Source organism: Syngnathus typhle, linkage group LG5, assembly GCF_033458585.1.
Source record: "Syngnathus typhle isolate RoL2023-S1 ecotype Sweden linkage group LG5, RoL_Styp_1.0, whole genome shotgun sequence".
Classification (NCBI taxonomy): domain Eukaryota; kingdom Metazoa; phylum Chordata; class Actinopteri; order Syngnathiformes; family Syngnathidae; genus Syngnathus; species Syngnathus typhle.
The window spans coordinates 7,277,255-7,303,591 of NC_083742.1; the positions used below are offsets into that span (position 1 = coordinate 7,277,255).

At 40.9% G+C, this 26,337-nt stretch overlaps 2 protein-coding genes across 5 annotated transcripts in view; both read right to left on the reverse strand.

The window, feature by feature from the left end:
- Positions 1–1,286: 1,286 nt before the first annotated feature.
- On the reverse strand, positions 1,287–20,168 carry npffr1l2 (neuropeptide FF receptor 1 like 2). The gene is made up of 4 exons (XM_061277633.1): positions 20,029–20,168; positions 11,489–11,825; positions 7,097–7,196; positions 1,287–3,964 (listed from the first exon to the last, which is right to left on the reverse strand). The coding sequence occupies exons 2-4, from the start codon at positions 11,817–11,819 to the stop codon at positions 2,971–2,973; spliced, it is 1,425 nt and encodes a 474-aa protein (XP_061133617.1). The 5' UTR covers positions 11,820–11,825; positions 20,029–20,168; the 3' UTR covers positions 1,287–2,970.
- Positions 20,169–20,557: 389 nt separating this feature from the next.
- Positions 20,558–26,337, reverse strand: part of tet3 (tet methylcytosine dioxygenase 3) — a 30,557-nt gene continuing 24,777 nt past the window's right edge. For all 4 annotated transcript variants that reach the window (XM_061277679.1, XM_061277676.1, XM_061277681.1 and 1 more), the window contains one exon: positions 20,558–26,280. In XM_061277679.1, coding sequence (XP_061133663.1) covers positions 24,518–26,280 — 1,763 coding nt within the window. In that variant the 3' untranslated portion in view covers positions 20,558–24,517. The remainder of the gene's footprint in view (positions 26,281–26,337) is intronic.

Here is a 26,337-nt window from a genome sequence, read left to right on the forward strand (position 1 = left end):
GTGTGGTTCTGTGCTGTGTCTGAGTTTTGCCATGTTTGTTTACCTCTGCTTGTGTATTTCCGATCAGTTGTTCACCAGATGCACACTTTTATAAGGACCAAATTGGTTCAAATTCAGACTTGGAAAATGTGTGAAATTCGTATATTATTTCAGAACAACATTTACTAAATCAGGGGTGTCAAACTAATTTTTTTCCCGGGCCGCATTGTCGTCATAGCTTCTTTCGGAGGGCCATTATGACTGTCAACCCAAATAAATGTATGAGCACCTCCTTATATACAGTAAAAGCTACAGAACAAACTGACAAATAACTCGTTTTCAAATCAGACGAGTAAAAACTGCTCAAATATTTAAAAAAATAAAATTATTAAAAGTGAAGACGATTTGCAATTCTAGTAATGACACACGAATTTGATGCACAATTTGTCCACATAAAAGGATGCGGCGGGCCATATCTGGACACCTGTGTACTAAATTGATGCACCATAACTAAGGGGCACATACTATAGAGTAAGAGAGTACAGTTAATTTTTAATATAGATTTTCTAGCTTTTCCAAAGTAGGAATTCTATTAACCAATTCATTTGGTTTTCTTATCTTTTCTGATATGCAAGACAAATGTAATACTTTATTAATATTAGTTTTAAGTGAGAAAAAAATGCAGAAATGAGTTCCTGCATTTAATGTTTGTTTCTTATCCCGAAACTTTGTTTCATCCTTGAATTGCAATTTTCAGCCCGAGAGCCCCTTGCACTGGGAAAAAAGAGGTGTCCAACCTTCTCTTTTTTAGAAGTAGCTTAACCCAGTATCGATCAATTTGCTGTGGCCCTGCTTTTTGAAAATGAATGACAAAAATTTAACATGAATTAGGCGGAAAGGGAAATGGAAATCATTACATCTTATACTTTATTATTCACTTAGCATAAACAGGTGTATTGACCACAAATTTTAGCTTGTGTGTCTTTGTGTACATACCTACTTATGTATGTATGTCAGCTTGACATTTTATCTACACGAAAGTGATCAGTACAGTAAAATATAGTAAAATGTACTGTGTGTTACAGGCATTAAATTAAAAATGGGCACTTGCACTACAGTGGTTCAGTATGGTCCAGTCAAAATCCGGACCTAAATCCCACCAAGAGTCTAATCTGTGGTGAGAACAACACAGAACGATTTGAGTGCAAAGCTGGTGGCGAAATACCACAATAGACATTCTGCTGAGTCTGATTTTATTTTTAAAACAATCACATGCAATCCAATCAACTACATTCATGTGTGGAATGATTAATTTCAAGGAATACTTTTGCAGGCCAATGTATATCCAACATATTGCGTACATGTGCATAATAAATTACACGAGGAATAAACTGTGGCAAATATCAATTTAAAATGGAACCTGATCCAGTATGAAAATTTTGATTTTACAAATATATAGTACTATATAAACTACTGGACATGGAGTGGTGTGTAAGTGCTATTATCTGTGTGTTGGGAATCCTGTGGTATGGTTACCTGATCAATGACTTCGATAAATACTGTAACAGTACAACAATATGATACAGAAGATAAACAGGATGGAAAATGTACCACCAACAGTGAGTGAAGAAGAAAAGACATTAAAACGCATTGTGACAATATTAACACTGTAAAACTACACAGTTGTTCAAACAGTAATATACAGTAAAATACACATATAATGTCACAGGGTAACAAGTAATTAAGCTTTTGCTCAATCACACTACGACATTCATCAAGAACTACACGCCTGAGCTGGACAGCTTTATCTATACTAGGATGATTGCTTGAATATATAGAAAGCTCTAGTGCTCTTGAGTGCATACAATCCAATACAACATACTACAATACAGTGTGATATAAAAAGCAATGATAAGGCTCGGGTATCTGCAGTCTAACAGCAGGTCGACATCAAGAAACAAACATTTCATTCAGTACAGATTAGTTGAATGGCAAACAACAATCTGCTCACTATCTCGTCTGTCTCATTCTCTCCAGTCTGAAACCACTGAAACAATATTATTTGAAATTGATACATTTGAGTCATGTCATTGAATTTCCAAAGTTAAAATTTTATGGGAAATTTTGCTTATTTTTCCATTACATCAAAAGTTATCTTACTATCGATATTTTGGATTTATATGTACACCACAGTACGGACAATAATACAGAAGAGTTGGAGGCCCATCACAAAGAACAAGAAAAGACTTGACTGACTAAGTACTGAAGCAAACTTGAATATTTTAACATTGAACCACTTGAAATACAGAAGAAACGGGGATCTCGATGCTAATTTGTTTCAATGAGCGTCAAGAAGCGAAGCCGTCGTGTTCCGAAGCAACTGTAAATAAAACTACAAAAAACACCAAAAACAAACTACAGCACAAGCTTGGACGACAGACTTATGCCGCACTTGACACGTCGGTCATTTAAAACACAAGTAATGAGCTAGACATATAATTAAACACGACAAAATAACACTGTTTAAACACACAACATACTTACCCATGATAGAAATCCCGGAAATAATGTCCCAAAAGCGAATCAAGGTGAATGAAAGAATGGCTATTGTTGACAAATAGTTTGAGCAATGTTGAGTTGTTGATATATTGTTATTGTTTTCACTATTTCGAGTGTTACTATACTGTGATTGCATTAACGTGTGAGCAACGTTGAGTTATCTATTCTATGCGCCTTATAATCCAGGTCGCCTTATATATGGACAAAGTTTTAAAATGGGCCAGTCATTGAAGGTGCACTTTATAGTGCGGAAAATACGGTAATTGGTTTTCTTCATTGTCGAATTAATTGAGAAGAGATAGTAAATTTCAGGTTGCACTAAATGAATTATTTACATGACACTAAGTTCAAATATTAAGCGTAGTGTATTCAATTTCTTTCAAGTTCATCTGATGTTTAATTTTTGTTAGTACAGGTATATTCTAAGTGAATTCAATTATCCCATGCATGGTACAGTGAAACTGACAGCGGGCTGGCTTTCTCCAACGCCTCACTACGGCTGCCCTTCTTGTTCATCGTTGCCATTTCTATCCCTTCATGCAAAGCACTCCTCCCTGACAGAGCTCCCGCACATCCCTCCTTAGTACTCCTGTTCAACTCACGTTTGCCCATGTTGAATTTGTCATTGTGGACTCTATTTCTCACTCGAAATAACAGCCGGTTCTTATAGCTACCGCGATTTTTGCAACTGGTACCTTCCAAAGGGACTTGCACAGACCTACGACTCCTAAAACAGGTTGTAATCCTTCTACACACATGCCACTGCACGAGACAGGTCGAGGATTTGCATACCGCCTGAAATCCTTTTTTGAAATTCTCATTGTAATAGCCGTAGATTATGGGGTTGATGCTGGAATTGGCAAAAGCCAGCCAATGAGCAAAGGGGAAGATGTAGCTGTTCAATAGATCGAGTTTGTCGCTTGCCAAGCCCGCATAGTCTGCCATCATCATGAGGGTCCAGAGTGGTAACCATGATAACATGAAAAGCAAGGTCACCAGGACCAGCATCTTTATCGCCCGAATCTTTTTCTGGGAGAACACTCCCTTACCTCGTCTCTTACTCCTGACATGGATGTTGGTTTCCTGTGGCATTCTGTTTCCAACCACAGATAAGCATAGTTTGACACCAATGGTACCATACATAAGTGTGATGACCATCAATGGAACCAGGTAGACAAGAGCAAAAAGAACTGCAGTATAAACTTTTGTCATCTTTGGGTTGGCAAAGTTTTCATAACAGGTGTAGAGGGGTATTGTATGGTTTACGTCATCATTATAGACCATGTAGTGCCAAGGAATTTCCTCCACAGTCAATGCCACTGCGGCTGGACACATGATCGCCATAGCTAGTAGCCAGATAACAGCAATAGCTGCCTTGGCAGCCACGAAGGTTGTCTTGTTATGCAGGAACACTATGCAGCGAAACCTGTAGGGGAAAAATAATGGGTGTTACAGAAAGCCTCAAAAGAGGAACCAATAGCATGTAGAAAAAGAAACTTCGAAACATAGAAACTTTTTCCAAACTTTTTGCATGACATTTGTCGGATGACAAAAGTGGTGTGTTTTTTTTATTTTCCTTTTGCTTCAACACAGTGAGGGTAAGAACTCTGGGGGTGGGGGGAGAGGGAGAATATATTAGTATGAAAATTAGATCCCTCTCCACAAAAGCACTACTAGTTATTGACCTCATTAGAGACCATAATGTTAACATGATTGGTAAATACCTAATGAATTGCTGCCGCATAATGAGGGCTCGCTTTTTGTTGCATGTCTTTGTACGAAGGATGGAAGTGTAGCCCTTATGTCCAATCAGCCTCGCTGGAATAACGCGTTTAGAACTGTTTTTTTATATGAATTTTCAAAATGTTTGGCTAACTTGGTGACCTATGTGTGCAGATAGTAATTATGGGATGATTATGGGTAATTATGCTTTTGCATTTTAGACAATAATCGATATGTTTGGTTTCATGCAAATAATAAATGGAGCAACGCAGGGTGGAAATGTAGCCCTTATTTCCGAGTCTGATCTCAGACTTGGCCCTCGCTAGAATAACCCTTTTAAAGGTTTTGAAGTTGTCGTCATTTGAACCACAGCTTTGCTGTCGATTTATCTTGCAGTTATCTGCCGTCCACTTGGTGCTTACTCTGGCTTTTTATATGAATTTTCAGAATTAGTGGCTGACTTGGAGACCTATGTATGCAGATAATTATAGGGGACTTCAATATTCATATGAATTTACCATGCTTTTGCGTTTTAGACAATAATAGATATGTTTGGTTTCACGCAAGCCATACATGTAGCAACGCATTAAAATGGAAATACTTTAGATTTGGGACAATCCCGAGGAGTGGCAATCTCAAATATAATGGTACTACCGTATAGCCGGGTCATATCAAAAGACTATAAAAAATGGGACCCATTGCCTCCCTGCTTGGCACTCAGCATTAAGGGTTGGAATTGGGGGGTTAGATCACCAAATGATTCCCGAGCGCGGCACCGCTGCTGCTCACTGCTCCCCTCTCCCCCAGGGGATGGATCAAAATCAACATTGCAATGTTAAATGCAGAGGACACATTTCACCACACCCAGATGTGTGTGTGACGATCATTGGGACTTTTTTTTTTTTAGTACTGTTATGTATGTCTGATTACTACTTTCTACAACTTGAAGTTTTGGCTTTCCGTCAATGTCAGTACCTCTGGCAACTGCCTCATTTCCCTCTTATATTGGTTCAATTGCTAATCTCACAAGTGATTTCAATGCCTCTTTTTAAAACAGCCTCGATTAAGTCGTACCTTTATTTCTTCAAACGCATCCTAAGAGGCTTACATGAATGAAACTCGCACACTTAAATAATTATGCTTGAGCTCAAATGATGTTTCATTGAACTTGAAGTCTTCCGTCAGTGCTGAAACACAAAGAAGTGCTCGCTTTAGCAAAAACAAATTACTCTAATTCTCTTGATCTATCCACCTCAATAAAAACAAGCCTAAATACTTATTTGATACTGCGGCAAAGCTAACGCAGCCGACCTCGGACACCTCCACCCACTCAACCGACGATTTCGTGGAATTTTCGTCTTATAGAACTGGTTAGTGTGGCATAACAGACAACTTTCTTACTCAACCTGCTTCTTGGCAAACCCGTTAAAGAACTTCAGATTCTTGGACCGTATACTTTAATTAATTTGTTGATTAATTAATATAATGAATTTGCCCATCTCCTCTGGCAGTATGCCAACAGCCTTTAAGATCGTGATTATTCAACCATTACTTAAGCAACTATGCCGTTAGAAATGACTGCTGTAATCTTGAGACGGGTCTTGCTGAGATGAAACACTGCTCGTCCTCAGCACCTATTTAAGGACAGCATTGTAAACCTTGATAATTGTAAAAGTGATTCTGTAATGAATCTGTGCTATATTTGACCAAACTCTCCCCTTTCAAAAACACATTAAGAACATAACTAGGACTGTGTTTTTTTACCTCCACAATATTGCTAAGCTCCGTCCGATTCCTTCAACCCATAATGCAGAAATTATTATACATGTTTACGTCGCGCCTTGTTTATGTTTTTTCTAGTCTTCCTATGTCTTGTATATAAAAAGTTGACGGTTAGTACAAAACGCTGTAGCTAGACTGCTCACAAGGATAAGAAAGTTAGATCGTTTTACCTCAATACTAGCCAACATGCATTGGCTCTTGGTCCACATCAGATGTGACTTCAAGGTTCTTTTACTAATCTATATAAAATTGCATGGTGACCTAGTTGTACCTTACGTTTTGTCCCGAAACCTTCTTTCACAAAACATTGGCCTTTTAGTGACCCCAAGGGGAAAAAAGAAGTCTGCAGGGTCGAGAGCATTTTCCATTCCGGCTCCAAAGCTTTGAAATGCCCTACTCATACATATCAGAACTGCTACCTCAGTAGAAACATTCAAGACACGATTCAAAACACATTTTTATGCTGTTGCCTGTAATTATTCTACATTGGCTGATTCAGATGCAGTTTCTGCTCTCTTGTGCACTGAGCCACGCCGTCAAAATATGTATGTCAGGAAAATGCTTTGATCCCTTTAATACAAGTCGTTTTTTTATTTCGTCTGCAGTGATTGTAAATTTGAGGCGGATGTAATCTTCAATATACATTGATTTATATATCGCTTTTTTGATGAGAGCCTTTTAGTTTCACAGCACCTTTAGCCTGCAATCAGTTTCGGAAAGTCTTCACGTCTCTAGGAACTGGCGTTTTTAAATGTTTGTAAATCTAAAAGAAAGACGTGGAACCATTTTGGATTTTTTTTGCTGCTGCCTTTCTTAGCCAAGTCTCAATTGTAAAAGAGGTTTTTGATCTCAACGTGACCAAGTGTAAGTGTTTTGACCAATAAAGATTATATTAGGTAATTAGGCTAGTTATTATTCATACAATTTTCAAGATACGTTCTGTTTTGTTTAGAAACAATACTTTTGTAGTAGCTTCAGGCAAACAAATGTTCTTTTCAATCTTGAAAAACATTATTGTGAGCAGTGCATGAGTAGAATAACAAATACTACAAACCTTTCAACAGCAATTGCAACCAACGTGTAGACTGATGCAGACACAGACACACCCTGCACAAAACCGCTCATCTTGCAGACAACGTTGGAAAAAGGCCAACCTGTTAAAAAGAACTCACAGACTTAGAATATAAAAAAAACCTGTAAAATATAAAACATCATCTATTAGGTCAGAAGATGAAGTTGATATTTATGATGGTCTGATGGGAAGAGTGTACATTATTTACATTGTAATTCATCATTTGTCGAAACAATAGTCTAAAGCAGGGGTGTCAAACTCTGGAGACCCCGGGCAATTGCAATTATATTTGGCCCGTGAAGACAAATTGTGCATCAACTATGTGTCAATTGCAAATTGTCTTCAGCGCTCTTGCTAGTTTTTTTTTCATTAACGTTCATCTTTTTATCTATTTTTTAATTAACAGGTTTTACTAGTCTTTGATTTCAAAACTAGATAGTCATCGGTTTGTTGCGTAGCCTATACTGTATATAATATGAGACGGTCATACGTTTATATTTGGGTTGACAGTCATAATGAAATCAGGCGTGTTCCGACATCTGCAGTGGAAGCTCTGCCAAACCCCTGTGACCGACTCACAGAACCCCTAGGGTTCGATCGAACCCAGGTTAAGAACCACTGGTTTGTGCAAAGACAGTATTAGGACCCTCTAAAATGGCATAGACCAGATGACCTCCTTACGAGGCACAATTAGAGCTTTCTGGAAAGCAAGGATCATTGCAGAAGAGCAACGTGGCAACGACGAGAAAATAACGAGAAGGAACGTGACATGTTTAATGGCTAACTTGCCCGACTTTTTAATTTGGATACAGAAGATGAGGACTTGGACGGAATTGCATATGAATATCGATTAATTATATCAGTCCTTGTTTTCTTTTGCTTCCTTTTCTCTGCTTGTTACGTTTATTAAGAATGATGAAACCTTTTCTCTCTGTCCACCATCAAAAAATGAAAGCTGTTGTCCACCACCAAAAAATAAAAGCTGTTTGCCCCAGAGAGAACAATTTGGATGCCCGCTGTATATTATTTTGTACAATAATGGACTTGGATTTGATTCTATCCTGAGCTACAATGCAGTCAGATCCTGGTCATTTTAAACGTTTGGGCATTGTTGCGGGTATTGTGACAGCTTGTGACTGAGCATAAAGAATTGTCTGGTGGAGGAAAGCAGAAGCAAATGACCGTATGATACAGGAGAGTTACGTGGAGCTTATGCCAGTAGTAATTGCGCGTAAGCGATTGCATCAATTTCTGTCTTTGCAAGGAAAAGGAGAAGTGACATATGTCGGAAAGCAGTGGTCCCCAACCCCCGGGCCGTGGACTGGTACCAGTCCGTGAAGGTCAATTCAAATTAAGCTACGGAAACATCAAAAGGTTCCTCAGTAAAAAGTGGATGCACTTGAACTCAATTACTTTTTGTTCTCTTTTCTTTAATTCATCACACCCACGCTTTGTTAACTTACTGTCGTTATGGGGTGTTGAGTGCAGAAGTTTGAAGGAGTCTTAATTTATAAAATTTTGGAATCCAGCTGTTACGTTACATGTAAAAGGTGAAGCACGGTAAAGACATTCTCGGAGCACAGTATGTGTCCTTTGATTTTCTAGGCAGGATTGCAGCTTTCATTTTAAGGGCTTCACATTCAACAATGACTGAACAGCGTGTGGAAGAAAATGGGGATGGACAGATGAAAGAACAACATAATAGGTATAGAATATAGATGGATGCTTAATATGCCACCCTGCCAAGTATGAAATGAGTCACGCAAAAGTCAGTAAAGCAAAATAAATGCAGAATACATGAATTGACTCCATTCTTGATTGTGTTGGGATTCTTATTGCAATGGAGTAACATAAAGCATATAACGTACGGGGCTGTACTGACGCAAGAAACCTGCTCTGGCATTTTGACCGGTGTGTGTGTGTGTGTGTGTGTAAAAGAAAGCATGCAAGATTGTCCATATGGGTAGTTTTCAGAAATAGTGGTCCAATTGTATGGTCAAACGCTGATTCACTCAATGTTTTCTTCCCTTTCCAATCAATCACCATAATTCACTGCTTACAGCACATGTCTCGGTGGCCAGATTCGGCCCGCCACATCATTTTATGTGGCCTGCAAAATTAAAATCACGAATGTCAACTTAATGTTTCTTGTTGAAATACCAAAATTCTAAATTGTCTTTCCTTTTAATAACAATGAGATTTTGCAATATATATATATTTTTTGCTATAATCCCAATTTCAAAAGAAATTATTAAATTCTGTTGTATGTATGTGATAATATCCACACACATTCATTTCTATTTAAGTCATTAATGGCCTCACGTGGGAATCCATAACTCCGATGTGGCCCGCAACAAAAAGTGAGTTTGACACCTTTGGCTTACAGTATTGCAGACCATTATTGTAGCGATATAAATCAACAACTTCACTAATATTTGTGCCATTGAGTATGGGGTGTGTTGTATTGTAAGTGATGACAAATTGCTGTCGTGGCATAACACACCCGTGTAAGAGCTCTCTCTACCTTTAAAATGCATGAGCTTTAAAACTGTTGTTACCAATAAACTGGTAGAATGTCAATGCAACAAAATTCCGTTTAATTGAATTCAAAATGATAACATGTTGCTATTCAAAACAGGTCATGTTGATTACCCCATTTTTTACATAAGGTGGCACTAGAGATGGGTAGCGAGACATGGTCGTAAACTACCAACCAATTTAAAAAAACAAAACCAACAAGCCAGTTGAATCGATAAGTTCCACCCATATTGGTTCTGTTGTTCCTATTGACTATTGGCTTTAGCCTAGCACAAAGCATAATAGTCTGTGTGCATATGTCAAGTTTACTCTCTTTTGGTATTTTGCTTGACCTTTCACTGGTAGAACTGGGCATAACGGTACGTCGGTGCCTGTCTGTGGGCGGAAAGTAGTGTTTTCCTAGCCAATCTGCTCCATGTCTGTCATTAGCATCAAAATCAGAGTGGTCAAAGCGCAAACCCAAGTACACCGCAGAAACAAACATCCCAGGCCCCAGGCTTTGACACGAGCTGACCTCAGCACAAGAGCACATGTTCATGCTTGCTACCCTGTCTATCAGTAATAAGTCATTGTTCCCATAATCAATGGTCACGCTTCCATAAAACAAGATTCACTCATGTAGAACCCAGTAAAGAGTAAGGTTATGTTGAAATTTACAAGATAATGAAAAGGCTTTTTTCTGTGGCATTGCTTAGATTCCTTATTTCTTGCACTATGAATTTGGTACCCGACAGCCGACACTACTTTGCATTCTGCGATTGATGGCTTATTCAATCAAATAATAGTATCTAAAAAGCACAATGAGACACATAAAATTTGAAACACTGCTTTTTTCCATTTTGTGGACCCCATGCCATGTTAAACAAAATATCAGACACATTTGCATTTTACGACACAAAAACATAACTGTGGACCGCATGCCAAATAATATTGTGTAGAGAGAATGACTGGAAGAAATGTTTTTGTTTTTCAAAAGATGTATTCCTTTAGCTATGGCATTTCGATTTGTCCCCCTGGCCAGTTCCACTCCTGACGACCATGTACCTCTGCAAATGGTATTTGACTGTAACGGATATACTTACTGTTTATTTTGTAAAGGTCTTAATTTGCTGCTTTGTTTGATTTGTGGGCTCAGCACATAATTACTAATTGCACCACATTGGCCCCGAGAGGCACAAGTCCATCTTTATGCTGTGCTGAGCGGCCAGTCCAGCCCTGGACATATATTGCTTAATTTTGCAGTACTGACAATACATGGAGGTAAATACTGTGAAGAGACTCACCATGGGAGATGACAATATAATATTTTGTCACATTCCATACAGAATCTTATAAAAAATATCTATATTCTATGTCATTTTTTTTCAACGTCTGTTCAAAGGTGAGCATAGTCCTTCATTCAGTTTCAACAAAGCCAACCAGCCTTTATGATTCTTGTTGCAGTCAGTGATTTATTGTGGAATGGTAGTACCACTCATTTCAAGTTGAATTTTGCCCTATCCCTCAAATGAATTACTGCAGTTTTTTCTGAAGATCTTTGCTTTGTATATAAGAGTTTGATCAAGGGCACCTCTGTAGTGCTAAGGATGTTGACTAGCATCCCTGCATCAAGTCTCTATTTCCTTATTTTCCATGTTTTGTTCTATTGCAAGATTCAAACTTCCAACCCTCTGGCTCCTTAAGGGGGGAGCCACTATACCCGCGACAAACCAGAAAAATGGCAATTGAAATTGGCTTCTGGAGAGATCCAAGTCTGTTTTGTGACCACTGTTAAGTGCCTTTGAGAAAGTCGAATAAACTATTTTTATGAGGCTTAAATATTGCACGGATAATTACCTGTTATGAGGTTGTCCACAAGTGTTGTGGGGATGCAGAAGATACCCACCAGGAGGTCACTGATCGCCAAGTTTAAGATGAGGAGGTTGGTGACCGTGTGCATATGATGGCTTCCAAGGACGACCAAACAGACCAGACTGTTCCCCACCATACACAGCAGGAAGATGAAGAGGTATGCCAGGATATAGCTTGTAGCCACATACAACGAATGTTGGTAATAGGGGAATAATGTAAAGTTCATGGACACCTCTAGGCTGGTTTTAGAGGTTGTGTTGCCTGATTCAATTCCCATTTGCACCTTGTCGTCTTGCAGGTTGTCCAGCATCTCCATTCTTCCCTGGAGAATAGAAATAGATGTGAACAACAGACTGATTTAGAGTTCTTAGGAGTGAGGTTCATGTACAATGAAAAGTACAGCTAAGGTTAGTACTGAATATAAAGGTAATTTTATTAGGGATACACTAACAATTTTCATCCACCTACATCAATAAAAAGATTTGTCCCAGCATATACAAAGGGGTCAAATCAGCCACCGCAATTTCTCCCACTTAAATATATGGCCGAGGTCTGTGATTTTCATCATAGGTAGGGGAGAGTGGGGTCATTTGTGCCAAGGGGCACCCGTTTTCCAGAAAACGCATTTATGATCAATGATCAGTGGTGAGTGAATATAACATGGTTGGTTTTGTATTGCTTGTTCATTATAAACGATATATATTGTGTTTCCTATCACTCTCAGTACACGTTCTCACCAATAAAATGTGGAGAATGTGTTTGGAACCCAATGTGTGCAAATTTGTCAAATGTTCTATAGAACAGTTTGTTCAGATAATTTGCGTAAGGTGAGAACAGCCGGGATATTGAGCAGAACCAACCAGATTTGATTTATTATTCCACCTCCATGGAGGCTGTGTTCATTAGTCTTCAAAATTTTAACAAAGACAAGAATTCAGCTTGGGGCATGAGGGAGGAATTAATTATAGCTGTCTCCCAGGACATACAAAATGTCAAAAAGACACAGAGGAAGAAGCCTTGTGTTGTCTTTTTTACGCTCTCATTTGTTGTTATGAAGGAGTGTCATTGTGTGATTTGTTCTGTTTCATACCATATTTTGTGTTTACCGCAGTGATGTGAAGTTTTCTCATGTATGTACTGTGGACATTGCATGTTGCTTGTAACCTTGTTTATGGCAATGGGAAGTACTAGATGTGATATAAAAAGGAGTCCAGTTAGTGTGTGCAAGAACATTAAAGAAAAGGAATGCAAAACACCACCATTGTATCATGTTGCGTCTCAAAGAAAAATGGATATTAAAGCTGCAAACACCTTGACATACTTCTGTTTTTCTGTTTGCTCATTGACATTGATAAATAGGCAATAGCAAAGTGCTGTGAAGAAATAATTGCTTCCTGTTTGCTTGATGTCTGTTTTTGTGTAAATTTATCTCACGCCAGACACAACCCACAATGAAAGAATACGAAAATAATGCAAACACAGATACACTACAGGGCTGCCTCCAAATTGATTTTCAATTGTGATGGTTAAAAGACTTCTTTAAAAAACTCAACAAGTGTTTGCCACATTCCTGATTGTTGTGTTATTTGCATAATTATCACTTGGAAAGGTTTCATTTCATCAAAACAATCACACTGAAAATACAAGGATTCAGTTTCTAAATGATTTTTTTTTTATTTACCAAGAGGTACCAAGTAGGTGGGGGGAGTAATTATTTTGGGAATGCTGAGTTTGATTTCTCGGAGAACACCCAAACCTGTTTGCCTTTGTTCAGTCACGAAATCATTTAAAGGGACATAAAAGCCGTGATGGTCCATTTTACACTAACGAGCTCAATTTATGTACCGTATTTTCCGCCCTATAAGGCGCACCTAAAAACCTAAATTTTTCTCAAAATCCAACAGTGCGCCTTATAGCCTAGTGCGCCTTATATATGGACCAAATTCCTAAATTTAAACTGGCCCAAAGCATTGTGTCATGAAATCAATCATAAGTGGCCCGCTAAAGACTATGAATCATGACTCAAAAAGACTATGGATCATTATTTTATGATTATAAAGTAATTTGTTTCCGTCTGAAGTTGAAATAAAAAAGATAAAATGGAGAATGATTTGATTTGGATTAAAAATCTGACATGATGCATTAATGGTGCGCCTTATAGGCCGGTGCGCCTTATATAAGGATAAAGTTTTAAAATGGGCCATTCATTGAAGGTGCGCCTTATAGGCCGGTGCGCCTTATAGGCCGGAAAATACGGTATTTGTTTTTCATTAGAAACCCCCAAAAAGTTAGCATTTTCTATTTTGTCCATTCATTTTGGTGGTAGCGAATATGGGGTCTTTAATTCATTAAATAAGTAATTAATTCGTGAGTTAAATAATTCATTATTTTGTTAGTGGTGGTGGAAATCTACTGCCAGCAGTATAATCAACTGCCACTAGGGGCACCCGGTTGTTGGTTTTCTTTATAGTTTGTTTAAACTTTAAACAAACGAAAAACCTGAACTCGATTCTCAGATCCAAAGGCAGCCACGGGTAAAAATTGAGTTTAATTTGAAAAAACTTAGATATCCCTAACTTTAATCTCGACACACATATCTAACACTGAGAACCTATTGTTTTTGTAGGAATGACGATGATGGTTATTAAGAAAAGCAGTTTGATGTAGCCAACACAGCACTAGTCTTGCCCAGTGAGTGTAATAGGGGAGAATGACAGGGTTAAGACAGTGCCATCAATCAATGACTCAATGAATGAATCAATAAATATCTGGAGGTGGGGATCGAAGGCGAGTATCTGGTGGCCGGGCCTTCACCCATAGGCACAGCCCGAAGGCAATGTGGGTCCCCCTTCCCATGGGCGCACCACCTGTGGCAGGAGCCAAAGGGGTCGGGTGCACAATGAGCTGAACGGCAGCCAAAGGCAGGGACCTTTGTGGTCCGATCCCTGGCTACAAAGGCTGGCTCTGGACGAGGAATGTCCCCTCTTTGGCAGGAAAGGAGCCCAAGCTGGTGTGCATGTGAGAAAAGTTCAGACTTGACAAAGTTGAACTTGCCTCCACACACAAGTTGGGCTCTGCTACCAGTCCTCTTGAGGGGTTGGACTCTCTTCCACTCTGGAGTTGCCCATGGTGATAGGCTCCGAGCAGGTGTGGGCATACTTATCGCCCTTGGCTAGGTACCTGCACATTACGGTTCACCCCGGTGAATGAGAGGGTAGCCTCCTTTTGCATCCGGGTGAGGGGGATGGGTCCTGACTGTTGTGTGTGGGTTTATGCACCAAACAGCAGTTCAGAGTACCCACCCTATTTGGAGTCCTTAAAACAAGAGACTGGAGAATCCATTGTTCTGCTGGGTGACTTCAATGCTCTCGTGAGCAATGACAGTGAGACCTGGAAGGGGACGATTAAGAGGAACAGCCCCCCGATCAGAACCCGGGTGGCGTTCTATTATTGGACTTCTGTGCTCGACATACATTGTCCATAATCAACACCATGTGAAAACATTAGGGTGTCCATGTGTGCACTTGGCACCAGGACACCGTAGGCCCCAGTTCCATGATCGACTTTGTAGTCGTGTCATTGGATTTGCGGCCGCATGTTTTGGACACTCGGGCGAAGAGAGGTGCCGAGAAGTCAACTGATCACCACGCTCGGATGGTGGGGGAGAGAGAGAGAGGGAGGGAGGGAGAGAGGGAGGGAGAGAGAGAGAGAGAGAGAGAGAGAGAGAGAGAGGGAGGGAGAGAGAGAGAGAGAGAGGGAGAGAGAGAGAGAGAGAGGGGGAGAGAGAGAGAGAGAGAGAGAGGGGGGGAGGGAGAGAGAGAGAGGGAGGGAGGGAGGGAGAGAGAGAGAGAGAGAGAGAGAGAGAGTCAAGTCAAGTCAAGTCAAGTTTATTTGTATAGCCCTAAATCACAAGCAGTCTCAAAGGGCTTCACATAGACAGAAATTGACAATTATTCTCAAAGCATCCCCTGATCTTAAGCTCCCAAAAGGGCAAGGAAAAACTTAAAAACCCCTAGCAGGGGGAAAATGAGAAACCTTGAGAAGGGACCACAGATGGAAGGATCCCCCTTTCAGGATCACCAGGTTGAAATGGATGCAGAGAGGGCACAAATGATACAACATGAAAATCAATTAAATAAAAAGTGGATCTCCATGTCACAGCAGAGGGCTGCCGAAAGGAGCCCTCAATTGTCCTGGCAGTGCTCTTCGAGGAGGTTGAGCTGCAGTTCCCCTATCCTGAATTGGCCACGAGAATCCAGATAGCCGCTGTCAGCATGGGTACCACCTAACCACCTCCCCGGCCGGGGAGGGGGGAGGGAGGGGGTGGAGAGGGAGAGAAAACAAACTCCAGCCGAATCGGCCACTACAGGTTAGTTAAAGGCCATGTCATAGAAATGTGTCTTTAAACGTGTCTTAAATGTTTCTACTGAGGTAGCAGTCCTAATATCCATTGGTAGGGCATTCCAAAGCTCTGGAGCCCGAATAGAAAATGCTCTAGAGCCTGCAGACATTTTCTTAGCCCTCGGTGTCGCTAAAAGGGTAGCGTTTTGCGAACGAAGGTTACGAGACGGAACATAAGGAACAACTAGGTCGACGAGATATGAAGGCGCTAAGCCATGCAGCGATTTATAGGTTAATAGAAGAACCTTGAAGTCACATCTTAAATGGACCGGAAGCCAATGTAAGTTGGCTAGTATTGGGGTAATGTGATCAAATTTTCTTGTCCGAGAGAGCAGCCTTGCAGCGGCATTTTGTACTAACTGTAGACTTTTGATGCGGGACTTAGGAAGACCCGAAAATAGTACATTACAGTAGTCCAGGCGCGACGTGACGAACGCATGTATAATAGTTTCCGCATCACCGGTCGAGAGGATCGGACGAATCTTTGCAATATTACGAAGGTGAAAAAACGCAATTCTGGTTATATTCTTAATGTGCTTTTGAAAGGAGAGAGTTTGGTCAAATATTACCCCGAGATTAGTTACAGTATCGCTTTGAGTGATAGTACGGTTATCTATAGTTATAGCGGTTTCCTTGAATAAGTGTTGATAACGAGCTGGACCAATTATCAACATCTCAGTTTTATCTGGGTTAAGACGAAGGAAGTTGAGAGACATCCATTGCTTGATCTCCGCAAGGCACTTCTCAAGATTACAACAATCCCGCGGATCTGTCATCGATAACGGCATATATAATTGGGTGTCATCCGCATAGCATTGAAAACTAATATTATATTTACGTATTATGTCCCCAAGCGGAATCATATAAATATTAAAAAGAATTGGTCCGAGAACCGATCCCTGTGGGACACCACATGTAACATTATAGAGCTCCGAGGACGCATTGCCATGGACCACTCGGTGCGTCCTGTTTGATAGATAGGAATGGAACCAGCCTAGTGCTGACCCTGAAATACCAACACAACTTTTAAGACGCCCTAATAAAATATCGAAGTCTACAGTGTCGAAGGCAGCACTAAGATCGAGTAGTAACAGTACAGACGAAATGTTTGAATCCATAGCTACGAGGAGATCATTAGTCACTTTAGCAAGTGCTGTCTCAGTGGAATGATTAGCTCTAAAACCAGACTGAAAAGTGTCGTATCGATTATTGGCGACCATGTAATCAATAAGCTGCTGCGCTACTACTTTTTCAAGAAGTTTTGCTATGAATGGGAGGTTTGAAACTGGCCTATAATTACTGAGACAGTCCGGGTCAAGATTTGGTCGCTTAAGTAACGGTTTAATGATAGCGGTTTTAAAGGCTGTTGGCACTATCCCAGAGGAGACAGACAGATTGATTATATTTAAGACGGACAGTCCTAAAATTTGAAATAATTCTTTAAGTAGTTTGGCTGGAAGAGGGTCGAGTAAACATGTTGTTTGTTTAGCCGCACTAACAATTTGTGTAAGCCTTTCAAGAGACACGCTTTTAAAAGTTGAGAGGGTTGTTGCATGATCATCAGCGTTGGTAAACGGCGTGCTCGACCGAGCGATTGGAATGCTATTCTTGATCTCATCCCTAATGGATTCAATCTTTTGAGCAAAAAATTTCATGAACTCATCAGCTGAGTGGAAGGAACTATCGGAGGTCGGCTGGCGCAGAGTCAGCTTTGCCACTGTATCAAATAGGTGTTTCGGATTGTTTTTATTGAGATTAATAACTTGCGAAAAATATCGAGTTTTTGCTAAGATAAGCGCATCTTTATATTTCAGGAGGCTATCCTGCCATGCCTGATGGAAAACCTCAAGTTTGGTTAGACGCCATCTGCGCTCATGCTTTCTACATAATTGCTTAAGCGTACGCGTTTCATCTGTGAACCACGGAGTAGGCACTCTACGGCGAGTTTTCAGACGTAACGGCGCCACAGAGTCAATGGCATTTAACAATGTCGCATTGAATTCATTCGTAAGATTATCAATAGAGCCGGCGTATGTGAGAAAATTAGTGGTTGCCGGCGACAGTATTTCAGATAGCGCAGTTGCAGTCATAGAGTTGAAATGACGGCTCCTATAATGCTGATTGCTCTCTTGTCTTTGACAAGGAACTAGAATTTCAAACTTTATTAGGTAATGATCAGACAAAACAGTAGTGTATGGCAGTACTGCTATATTTGAGGTTGCAAGTCCTCGGGATAATACCAGATCTATGGTATTTCCATTCTTATGCGTTGCTGCCTGTACAGCTTGCGTAAAACCAAAGGTATCAGTTAAAGTCTGAAACGCCGAAGTAAGTGGCTCTGACGGTAAATTCATGTGGATGTTGAAATCGCCCATGATAATTATATTATCCGCATTGGTTACTAGATCAGCCACAAATTCTGAAAATTCATCCAGGAAGCCAGAGTAAGCCCCGGGTGGACGGTAAATAACAACAAGATAAAATGACGGTAAAGCGGTGGATCGGACAATGAGAACCTCAAATGTTTTAAATACGTTGATCGAACGAGGCCTAAAACTAAGCTCGGAATTCGAGATGAGGGCGACACCCCCACCCTTTTTTCGAGGACGCGCCACATGCGAGCTCACAAAATTTGGAGGCGAGGCCTCATTAAGCGGCATCAGTTCATTAGGTTTTAACCAGGTCTCGCAGAGACCAAAAGCGTTTAGATTATGTTCTGTGATGAGATCATTAACGAGAATGGCTTTCGTATGAAGCGATCTAATATTCATAAAACCAAGTTTAAGTGTAATTGGTCGATCCGGGTGCGTATTTATCGAAGGATATTTATACGAAATGCGAGTAAGATTGTGTTCTCTAAGCCTGACATCACCTCTCAAATGTTTGTTAGCGCGGTGGGCTGATACGACCGTGGGAATCTGATAGTAAATATTCGTTACACGTGTAGAATTATCTGAAACCGGCACCGTTTCCTCAGCAAAACCGGTCGGGGTGGAGTGATTGGATTTGTCTACTACCCCAGTAGAAAGTGCGTTTATGTGTACTGTCGCACTATTCAAACTATCACGCTCTAGTCTACACAAGGAGCTATGTGCATGCTGGGAGTCTAGCCTAGCGCTAGTTAACTTTATCTTAACAGACTCCAAACCCATCCTGACAGGTGGTCTAATCACCTGTGACCCGGCCTGCTCTAAAGTGACCTGTCATGTGTGGCTCAAACAGTAATCTATATTCCTAGAAAGAGTGAAGGCGCCTTCACGGTTAGGGTGAAGGCCGTCCTTCCTCAGCAGGTCGGGGCGGCCCCAGAAGGAAGGCCAGTTATCTATGAAAGAGAGAGAGAGAGAGAGAGAGAGAGAGAGAGAGAGAGAGAGAGAGAGAGAGAGAGAGAGAGAGAGAGAGAGAGATTGTACAAGTATTGAAATAAACACCTGTTGAACAAATAATTATATAAGTATTGAAATAGATAAATATTTCTTTACAGATGCAATTATTTACTATATGGCTACACAGTATACTTCACACACACATATATATATATGTATATATGTATATATTTATTTATTTATTTATTTATTTATTTATTTACTCATTTATTTAATGTTGGCACTCTTGTTAACCCGCAAGTCAAATCAAGGCAACGTCGGACTGTGTTTTGCAATTCCTGTTTTTTTCTTGTTTTCCACACGTGTCCTTCCAAGATGAAGTGTGATTTCACTTTTTTTGATGACATACTATATATTCTTTGATATGTAAACTTAAATGCGTTGTTTATGTACATTATTCTTAAACATTTTGCGCCACAGCTTGCAAGTCAACACCTATGAGGAAGGCGAGCAGAGCCCTCACGAATTCACGGAATAGTAATTTAAACATATATATGGCGAGTGTTAATTCGCCTTTTAATAAAATATTCAGTTTTGATACGTTTTTTTAAGAAAATGATAAGAGAGTACAGCATTCTGTAGCTGTTGGTCTGTGCAATTGTGCAATCTTATTCCGAAAATCTTGCTTCTCAATGCAACGAGGTTGAAAAAAAGTGGATAGCACTTAATTAAAAAAAAATGAAAAAGAACAATTTTGCCACGTCGCGCGACAGGAATATTAATTAAAGTCTATTTACCTACCTTAATGGCGATGAGGGTAGTTCAGTGAGAAAAAGCTCCGCAATAAAGCTCTCAAGATGAAAAAAGAAACGCAACAGATGCCGAATAACTGGATAGTTCAAAACCAAAAAATTGCCGACTGATTCGTTTGCCACTACTAAGTAAAACACTGTCTGCACTTTCCTATCTGAGCAGTGGGGGTGGCCACTGCATGGGTATATATACACTGTATATTGTCATGACATAAATCTGGCGTCACAAGTGAGGAGTCATACGTATGGCGATTTTAATGTGACACAATATGTTATTTGAATAAGTACTGTATTTCTATGTCCCAGTGATTTGTGTTTTCTTCGGTGTGATGAAATAAGAGCATCACTCAGTTTACACGAGTGAAAATATTGGAAACCCCTTTAAGAAAGATACAGTGCAGTTTTGCGCCACTGCAAACAGGAATATTAAGAAGGTCAGACAAATATAATAAAATTGTAATCATTTACTGACTCAAATCAAGCTTTAAACAGGCAATAAAGATGCTGGACAAAAGGTCTCACTTCGATTTTTTTTTTTATTTATAGCGCAACATAAAACAATATTGTGGTACTTTACCAAATACACTATTTATTCACATAATACACCATACACAGCTACAAAGAGAGAACAAAACCACTTTTTACATACTGCATCCTTAAGATGGAAAATAAAACAAGAACAATCAAAAAACTTGAAAAAGGAATGTAGCTGCCAGTTATGCGCATAGATTTTTTTTTTTTAAATTTGTATTACTGTTCTCTGATGCTTTTCACAATTTTTGAGTTTCATTAAATTAGGTGTTTAATGGACTTGTAAAAGTAGGCCATGCACAGTGTGATGCAAACGTCTAACTATGTGCGTGTGTCCACAAAAGACGAAATACACAAACAGGTTTAATTAAGTAGATAGAGGAGGCAGTACACAGTTTTGATTCCTCTTGTTCAAACATCTCAGCACTCTTCACGGGAACATTCACAATAACATCCTAAAAGGGGTCATTTTCATGTGATGTACCAAACATAAAATCCAAATAAGATTTTCCACATAATACAAGCTGAATTATTGTCTAAGAATAAAGGAGTTCAAGTACAGTACTGTATGAAATGAACAATACAAGTAGAGTGCCCCGCTACTATAAAACACTGCCTATCATTTCCTATATCGCTTGTCCTTAGCAGAATTGAGGGTACAAAAGGTTGTGCAGCATTTCAAATCCTCAGCACCATTCAAGTTTGAGATTCCGAAAACCCTTCAACCATTATTCTTGACATTTTCAGGGGGTGAGAGAAGTTTGGGCTAACTAAGTAATAGCTTGCACAGTGACTTATCAATTGTGTGTTGTAGCACCGACTCTCAGAGCCTAACCAAAATTCTAATGTATTTCAAAATGTTCATTGTATGCAAGTATGTGATGAGGGCTATTAATAGTGGTTGAAAAACAACATTGATGATTCCGTAAAAAAAAAAAAGTAATCTAAATCACTGACAAGGTGTATGGTGAACAAGGAATTATTAAAAGAAAACAAAGTTTATCACAAAGGCAGACAGCGTATTTGAGAACTACTCTACATTAGGTAATAACAGATTGGGTTTAAAAAAGCAGTGAACACACCCCACAACCTAAGGTTCAAATTGCATCTGCAGACACCAGCGTGTTTCCTAAAGCCCCTCTTTTGAATATGGTTACTTGCTTATAGGTTGAAAACACTTGCAATCCCTCCACCAGTCATTTATAATCACGCTTGAATGTTAAGACAAAACCTGGGAGGAAAAAAAACCCAAAACAGCCCCAGTGACATTTAGGGAAACCCACCTGACCTATCAGGAACTCCAAAACTCGTTAATTAAGGCATGGTCCCATTTTCTAGTTTAAACTTTAGTTTGGATTCTTTAGTGACAATAATAATAACAGAATGCTTGCATACAAGTCAGCTTTAACAGTAGGGGAGTTTTGTTACTATTGGGGGAAAACATTTGTGAATTTTGATGGCAAGCAAAGTGACTTGAGACACTTGTGCAGGTTTGGGGTTTACATTTAAAAGTGTACTACTCTCCAGTTCTGCAATCTAAATTGGACATTTTAACTGCGCCAGTAACAATTCTTTAACCGGTTACAGGCTGACTTAGGATACAGTTACAGTACTTGTGAGAGTAGAACAAAGAGTTACTAGGCATACATGTACACACAAAACACAGGGAACAAGTGTACTGTTGTCAAAATACCCCCCTACACTTTCAGGATCCACACACTATCCTCACCCGTTAAATAGTTTTACCTAAATATTTTACTATTTACATTTGTACTTCTCTTCAGAAAATAATAATAAAAAAAAAACTACCCTTCAAGTTGTCAATAATCGTCTTTCTTTTGTCATTAAAATCAAGTTTAAAAGTGCTTTTATAAATCTGTTCTTCTCTATGTACAATTTGTATTAGCTATATAAACTTGAAAAAAAAAAGACAATCATTATTATCACCATTAATAAATAAAAGTAAACCAAAAAAAAGGGTAAAGTGATTGTGGGGATCTTGAACACACAAAGGGTACATGCATGATTCTCCGCCCTCAGTAGCAAGTTGTGATTGTGACCAGTGTCTCTACAGCACGAGGTAGAGAGCAGGAGACCAGAAAGGTCTTTTCGCAGATGGAAAGTGTCGTGACCCCAAAGACGGCACAGCGACCGGGAGCCAGCCTGCATGAAGTCATTCGACTTTTTTGTGACAAAACCTCATGTCCACTTTTGAAAGCATGGTTAATGGGGATGAACTACGCAATTTAAGAGACGCCATCCATGTGTCTCACTCTTTGGCTCTTTTACACAAACACACATGCAAAGTGAGAGTTGATAGACTCGATGCATGAGGTACCAACTCCCAGACGCCCCGCCGCCGGAAACCAACAACTAATGAGAACGAGGAGCCTGCAGAAAGACCCGTCGTATTCTGCTAGAAGATGACAGCACCATGCAGACACGAGGTCGGGCCTTCACAGTAAATCAAGTGTTGTAGGTGAGCACCAAAGTATATGTATGGAGCACCAACCTTATGTTGGAACCCAAGTTTTCTCCAGAATCGTTTCACATTTGAGCTTTAATAGGACAAAGATCATCACGGCCTTTTGTGAACCTGTCAGAGGTCAGCGAACCCTCCGCCGGCCTGGCCGTGGAAGGTTCATGCAGCAAGGGAAGGCTATACCGACTTCTGAATGGAACTCAGTCCAAGTGCTAGCAAGTCTCTGAACATGTGGCTTTGAAAAAGCAGTCAAGTCTGCCCTCTAGAGTTTACACCTCAAAGTGTTCACTCTTTGCTGGGGAAGTTGACCATGTAGTAAATACAGACCTGGGATCAGGTGGACTGAGCGAATAAGGTAAGCACAAAAAAGCACACTCATTGTTGTGTAGTAGATGAGAATATTTTCCCTCACAAACTACATGACTTCAATTTCTGTTAGAGCACCGAAGTACAGCATAAGAGGAGTGGAATGAAAGTCCATCAGAGCTGGAAGTTGAGCACCGGTCTTAAGCTGCTGGGGTGTAGAATAGGAGGAGGAGGAGCACGTTAAGGAATGACAAGAGAAGCTCGTCCTAAAAATTAAGATGCACCTACCCTCGTTTCCAATGTGTTCAAACAACCCAATGTGAGAGAGATGTTTTCTGGGATGGAGCAGAAAACCACAGTACCAGGACAAAAAAAAAAACTTTTTCTAATTCCAACCACTTTCACCCCCCTCAGTTTAAAGAAAAATTAAGAAAATGTTTTAGTTTTTCTCATGCTGGCAGAATTCTGTCAACAGTGTAAATAAAAACATAAAGGGCATTCCTGTGAAACACTTTTTTGTCACAATTTTTACGTGGTTGATGTGAAACCAAATTTTCCACGAAAATTTGAGCAAACCTCTCCTCTAACTCGTACCAGCGAGAGATAATCTCTTGTCAGGCCGATAACGGCTCCTCCTTTCAACACAGCTGGAAGATTGACAAAGAGAGAAAAGGTTTTCCGAACATGGACCAAAAAAAAAAGTCTGACATATTCAGACTGGCATCAAAATAGACTGAACAAAAAACAATCACGTCATTAATAATAACATTATTGAAAACAACCATGATGAAAAAAGAACAATTCTTCATCATAATACCTGTAATAACAACATTAACAGTAACAATTGCAACCATAATAATATAGATAATAATAGCAATATCTAGAATCATTAGAATTCTATAAACAAGAAAAAACAATGGAGTTCCCCTCCAGGGAAGAGAGAGGAAGAGCACCACAGGTAGCGCGCGTGTCGAAAGGCCACACGCTGCCTGACATGAGGTAAAAAACAACAATAAACGTGTCCCCACTTGTGGGTGTGGACTGCAGAGGGGGAAGATGGAGAGATGGCAGACTGTGTGACATGCGAGAGACATTCATCTTGCTCATCCCGCTACCTGGCATCACCACTGCTATCGTTCCGTTCCGTTGGTGGCTGACGTCACACAAAGTGGCTGTATGGCCCAGTGGGCTGCGTGAAGGCATAGGGAGACACGTCAACGATTGAGGTGGTGTGGAGAGTGGGAGCTAGCCGTGTTACTGGCCCCTCCCTCTTGTCTTTCGATTGTCCAGCACCTAACATGGCCCCTGCCGCCATGGACCCCCATTTGCGTTTCTTGCTGAGCGCCTTAATTTCCTCCTGGGAAAGGCCCAGCCGAGCTGCTTCCTGCTGCCTCTGGCGCGCCTCCTCTGCCAGCATCTTCATTTTGGCCTCCCACAGTGCCAGGCCGTGCATGGGCTGTTGGAGGTTTTTGTGCTGATAGAAGACCAGAGAGATGCGAGAGGGGTGGGAGCGATCTGGCTTTTTGAGAGGAGTGGTAGCATGTAGTTCCCGACGAGCGCATTCAATCAGTATGGACCCGTGGGCCGGTGCCACGGCGACGCCTCCGATGTTGGGATCGAGGAAATTGTGCTCACTGTCAGACCACACCTCGTTGTCGTCTCTCTCGCGGCCCTTGAAGCTCTGGCCATCACTCTCGGCTCGACTGTGGTCCCAGCAAGCCTGATCGGACTGTTGCAGTGCATCGGGGAAGAGGCGCCCCTCAGGGGTGGGAGATGGTGTACTGCCTGCCACTGAGCCTCCACAAGATTTCCAGGATTTCTCTTGAACTCCGAGGGGGGTGGAACAGCGACTTTCACCGGTTTTGGACCACATCTTGTCTGGGTAGGCGCCGGCAGGATTGCTGTGCTTCAAACCAGGGCTGTATGTTCCATGTCCCATAGCCCAAGAGGTTGGCTCGGGACTTGGGGCAGGGCTGGCCCATTGCCTGGGAGTGGCAGGCTGCGGTGTATGCGAGGGGGATTGAGAATTGCCTATGTGTGGAAGTAAGAACGGGTGAGGGAGACCTGGCTGTGGTGTCCCTGGGTGAGGGGTGCTCGGGCGGGGGGTGGTTGGACGCGGAGATCCTTGGTGTATGTTACCCAGGACACCTAAATGAGGGGAGGAGGAGGGAGGTACATGAGAAACTGGTGAAGCAGCAGTGCGGGAATTGGAACCAGGGAAGGCTGTCCACGGTTGGGGGTAAGGAGATGCTTGCTGCTGGTGGATCATCGGCTTTTCTTCATGAGCAAAGGAATTTTCTGGCCGTTGTTTTGTATTGTGATGATCCCAGTTCATGGGAGCAACGTTCCCATCAAACCTGTTTCCAGGCCAGGGAGTCGAAGGTTGGGGGGTGTCACAGGGTGAAGCTGTGTCCTCACAGACTGGCATATCCATTGGCTCCTGCTTGATGACTGGAGTGCCTCTGTTGGAGGCCTCGGAGGAGACAGAAGAAGGACGTGACTGGTTGGAGACTGAAGACTGGCTATTAAATTGGTCGGGTTGCTCTAAATGGCCAGGATAAGAATGGGCCGGTCTAGCTTGAAGGCTGCGACTATCAGGCTTTTTGTCTACCTGGAAAGTCATCCTCCCTGCGTTGGACAAAGAACCATTTCGACCCTCATAGGTTCTCATCTTGGGTCCAAAAAGTGCATTGGAGGGGTAGTTATAGAAGCCGTAGTGTGATGCTGGCAGATTGTGGTTATAGCCATTCACTGGGTCTCCTGCTGAGGGCTGGCCAGTTGTGGGGAGGCCTCCCCTTGCATAGTAGGCAGGATGTGGGCACATGGTCTTGATTGCATCTGCTGCTTGCAAAGCGTGTCCATCCATTGATCCATTTAAAGGCTCCTTTTTAATGTTGGGCAAAACCTCCTGTTTTATAATTGCTGGAAGTGAACAAAAAAAAAGAGAGAAGCATATTTGAACCTGTTGCAAAAAAGCAA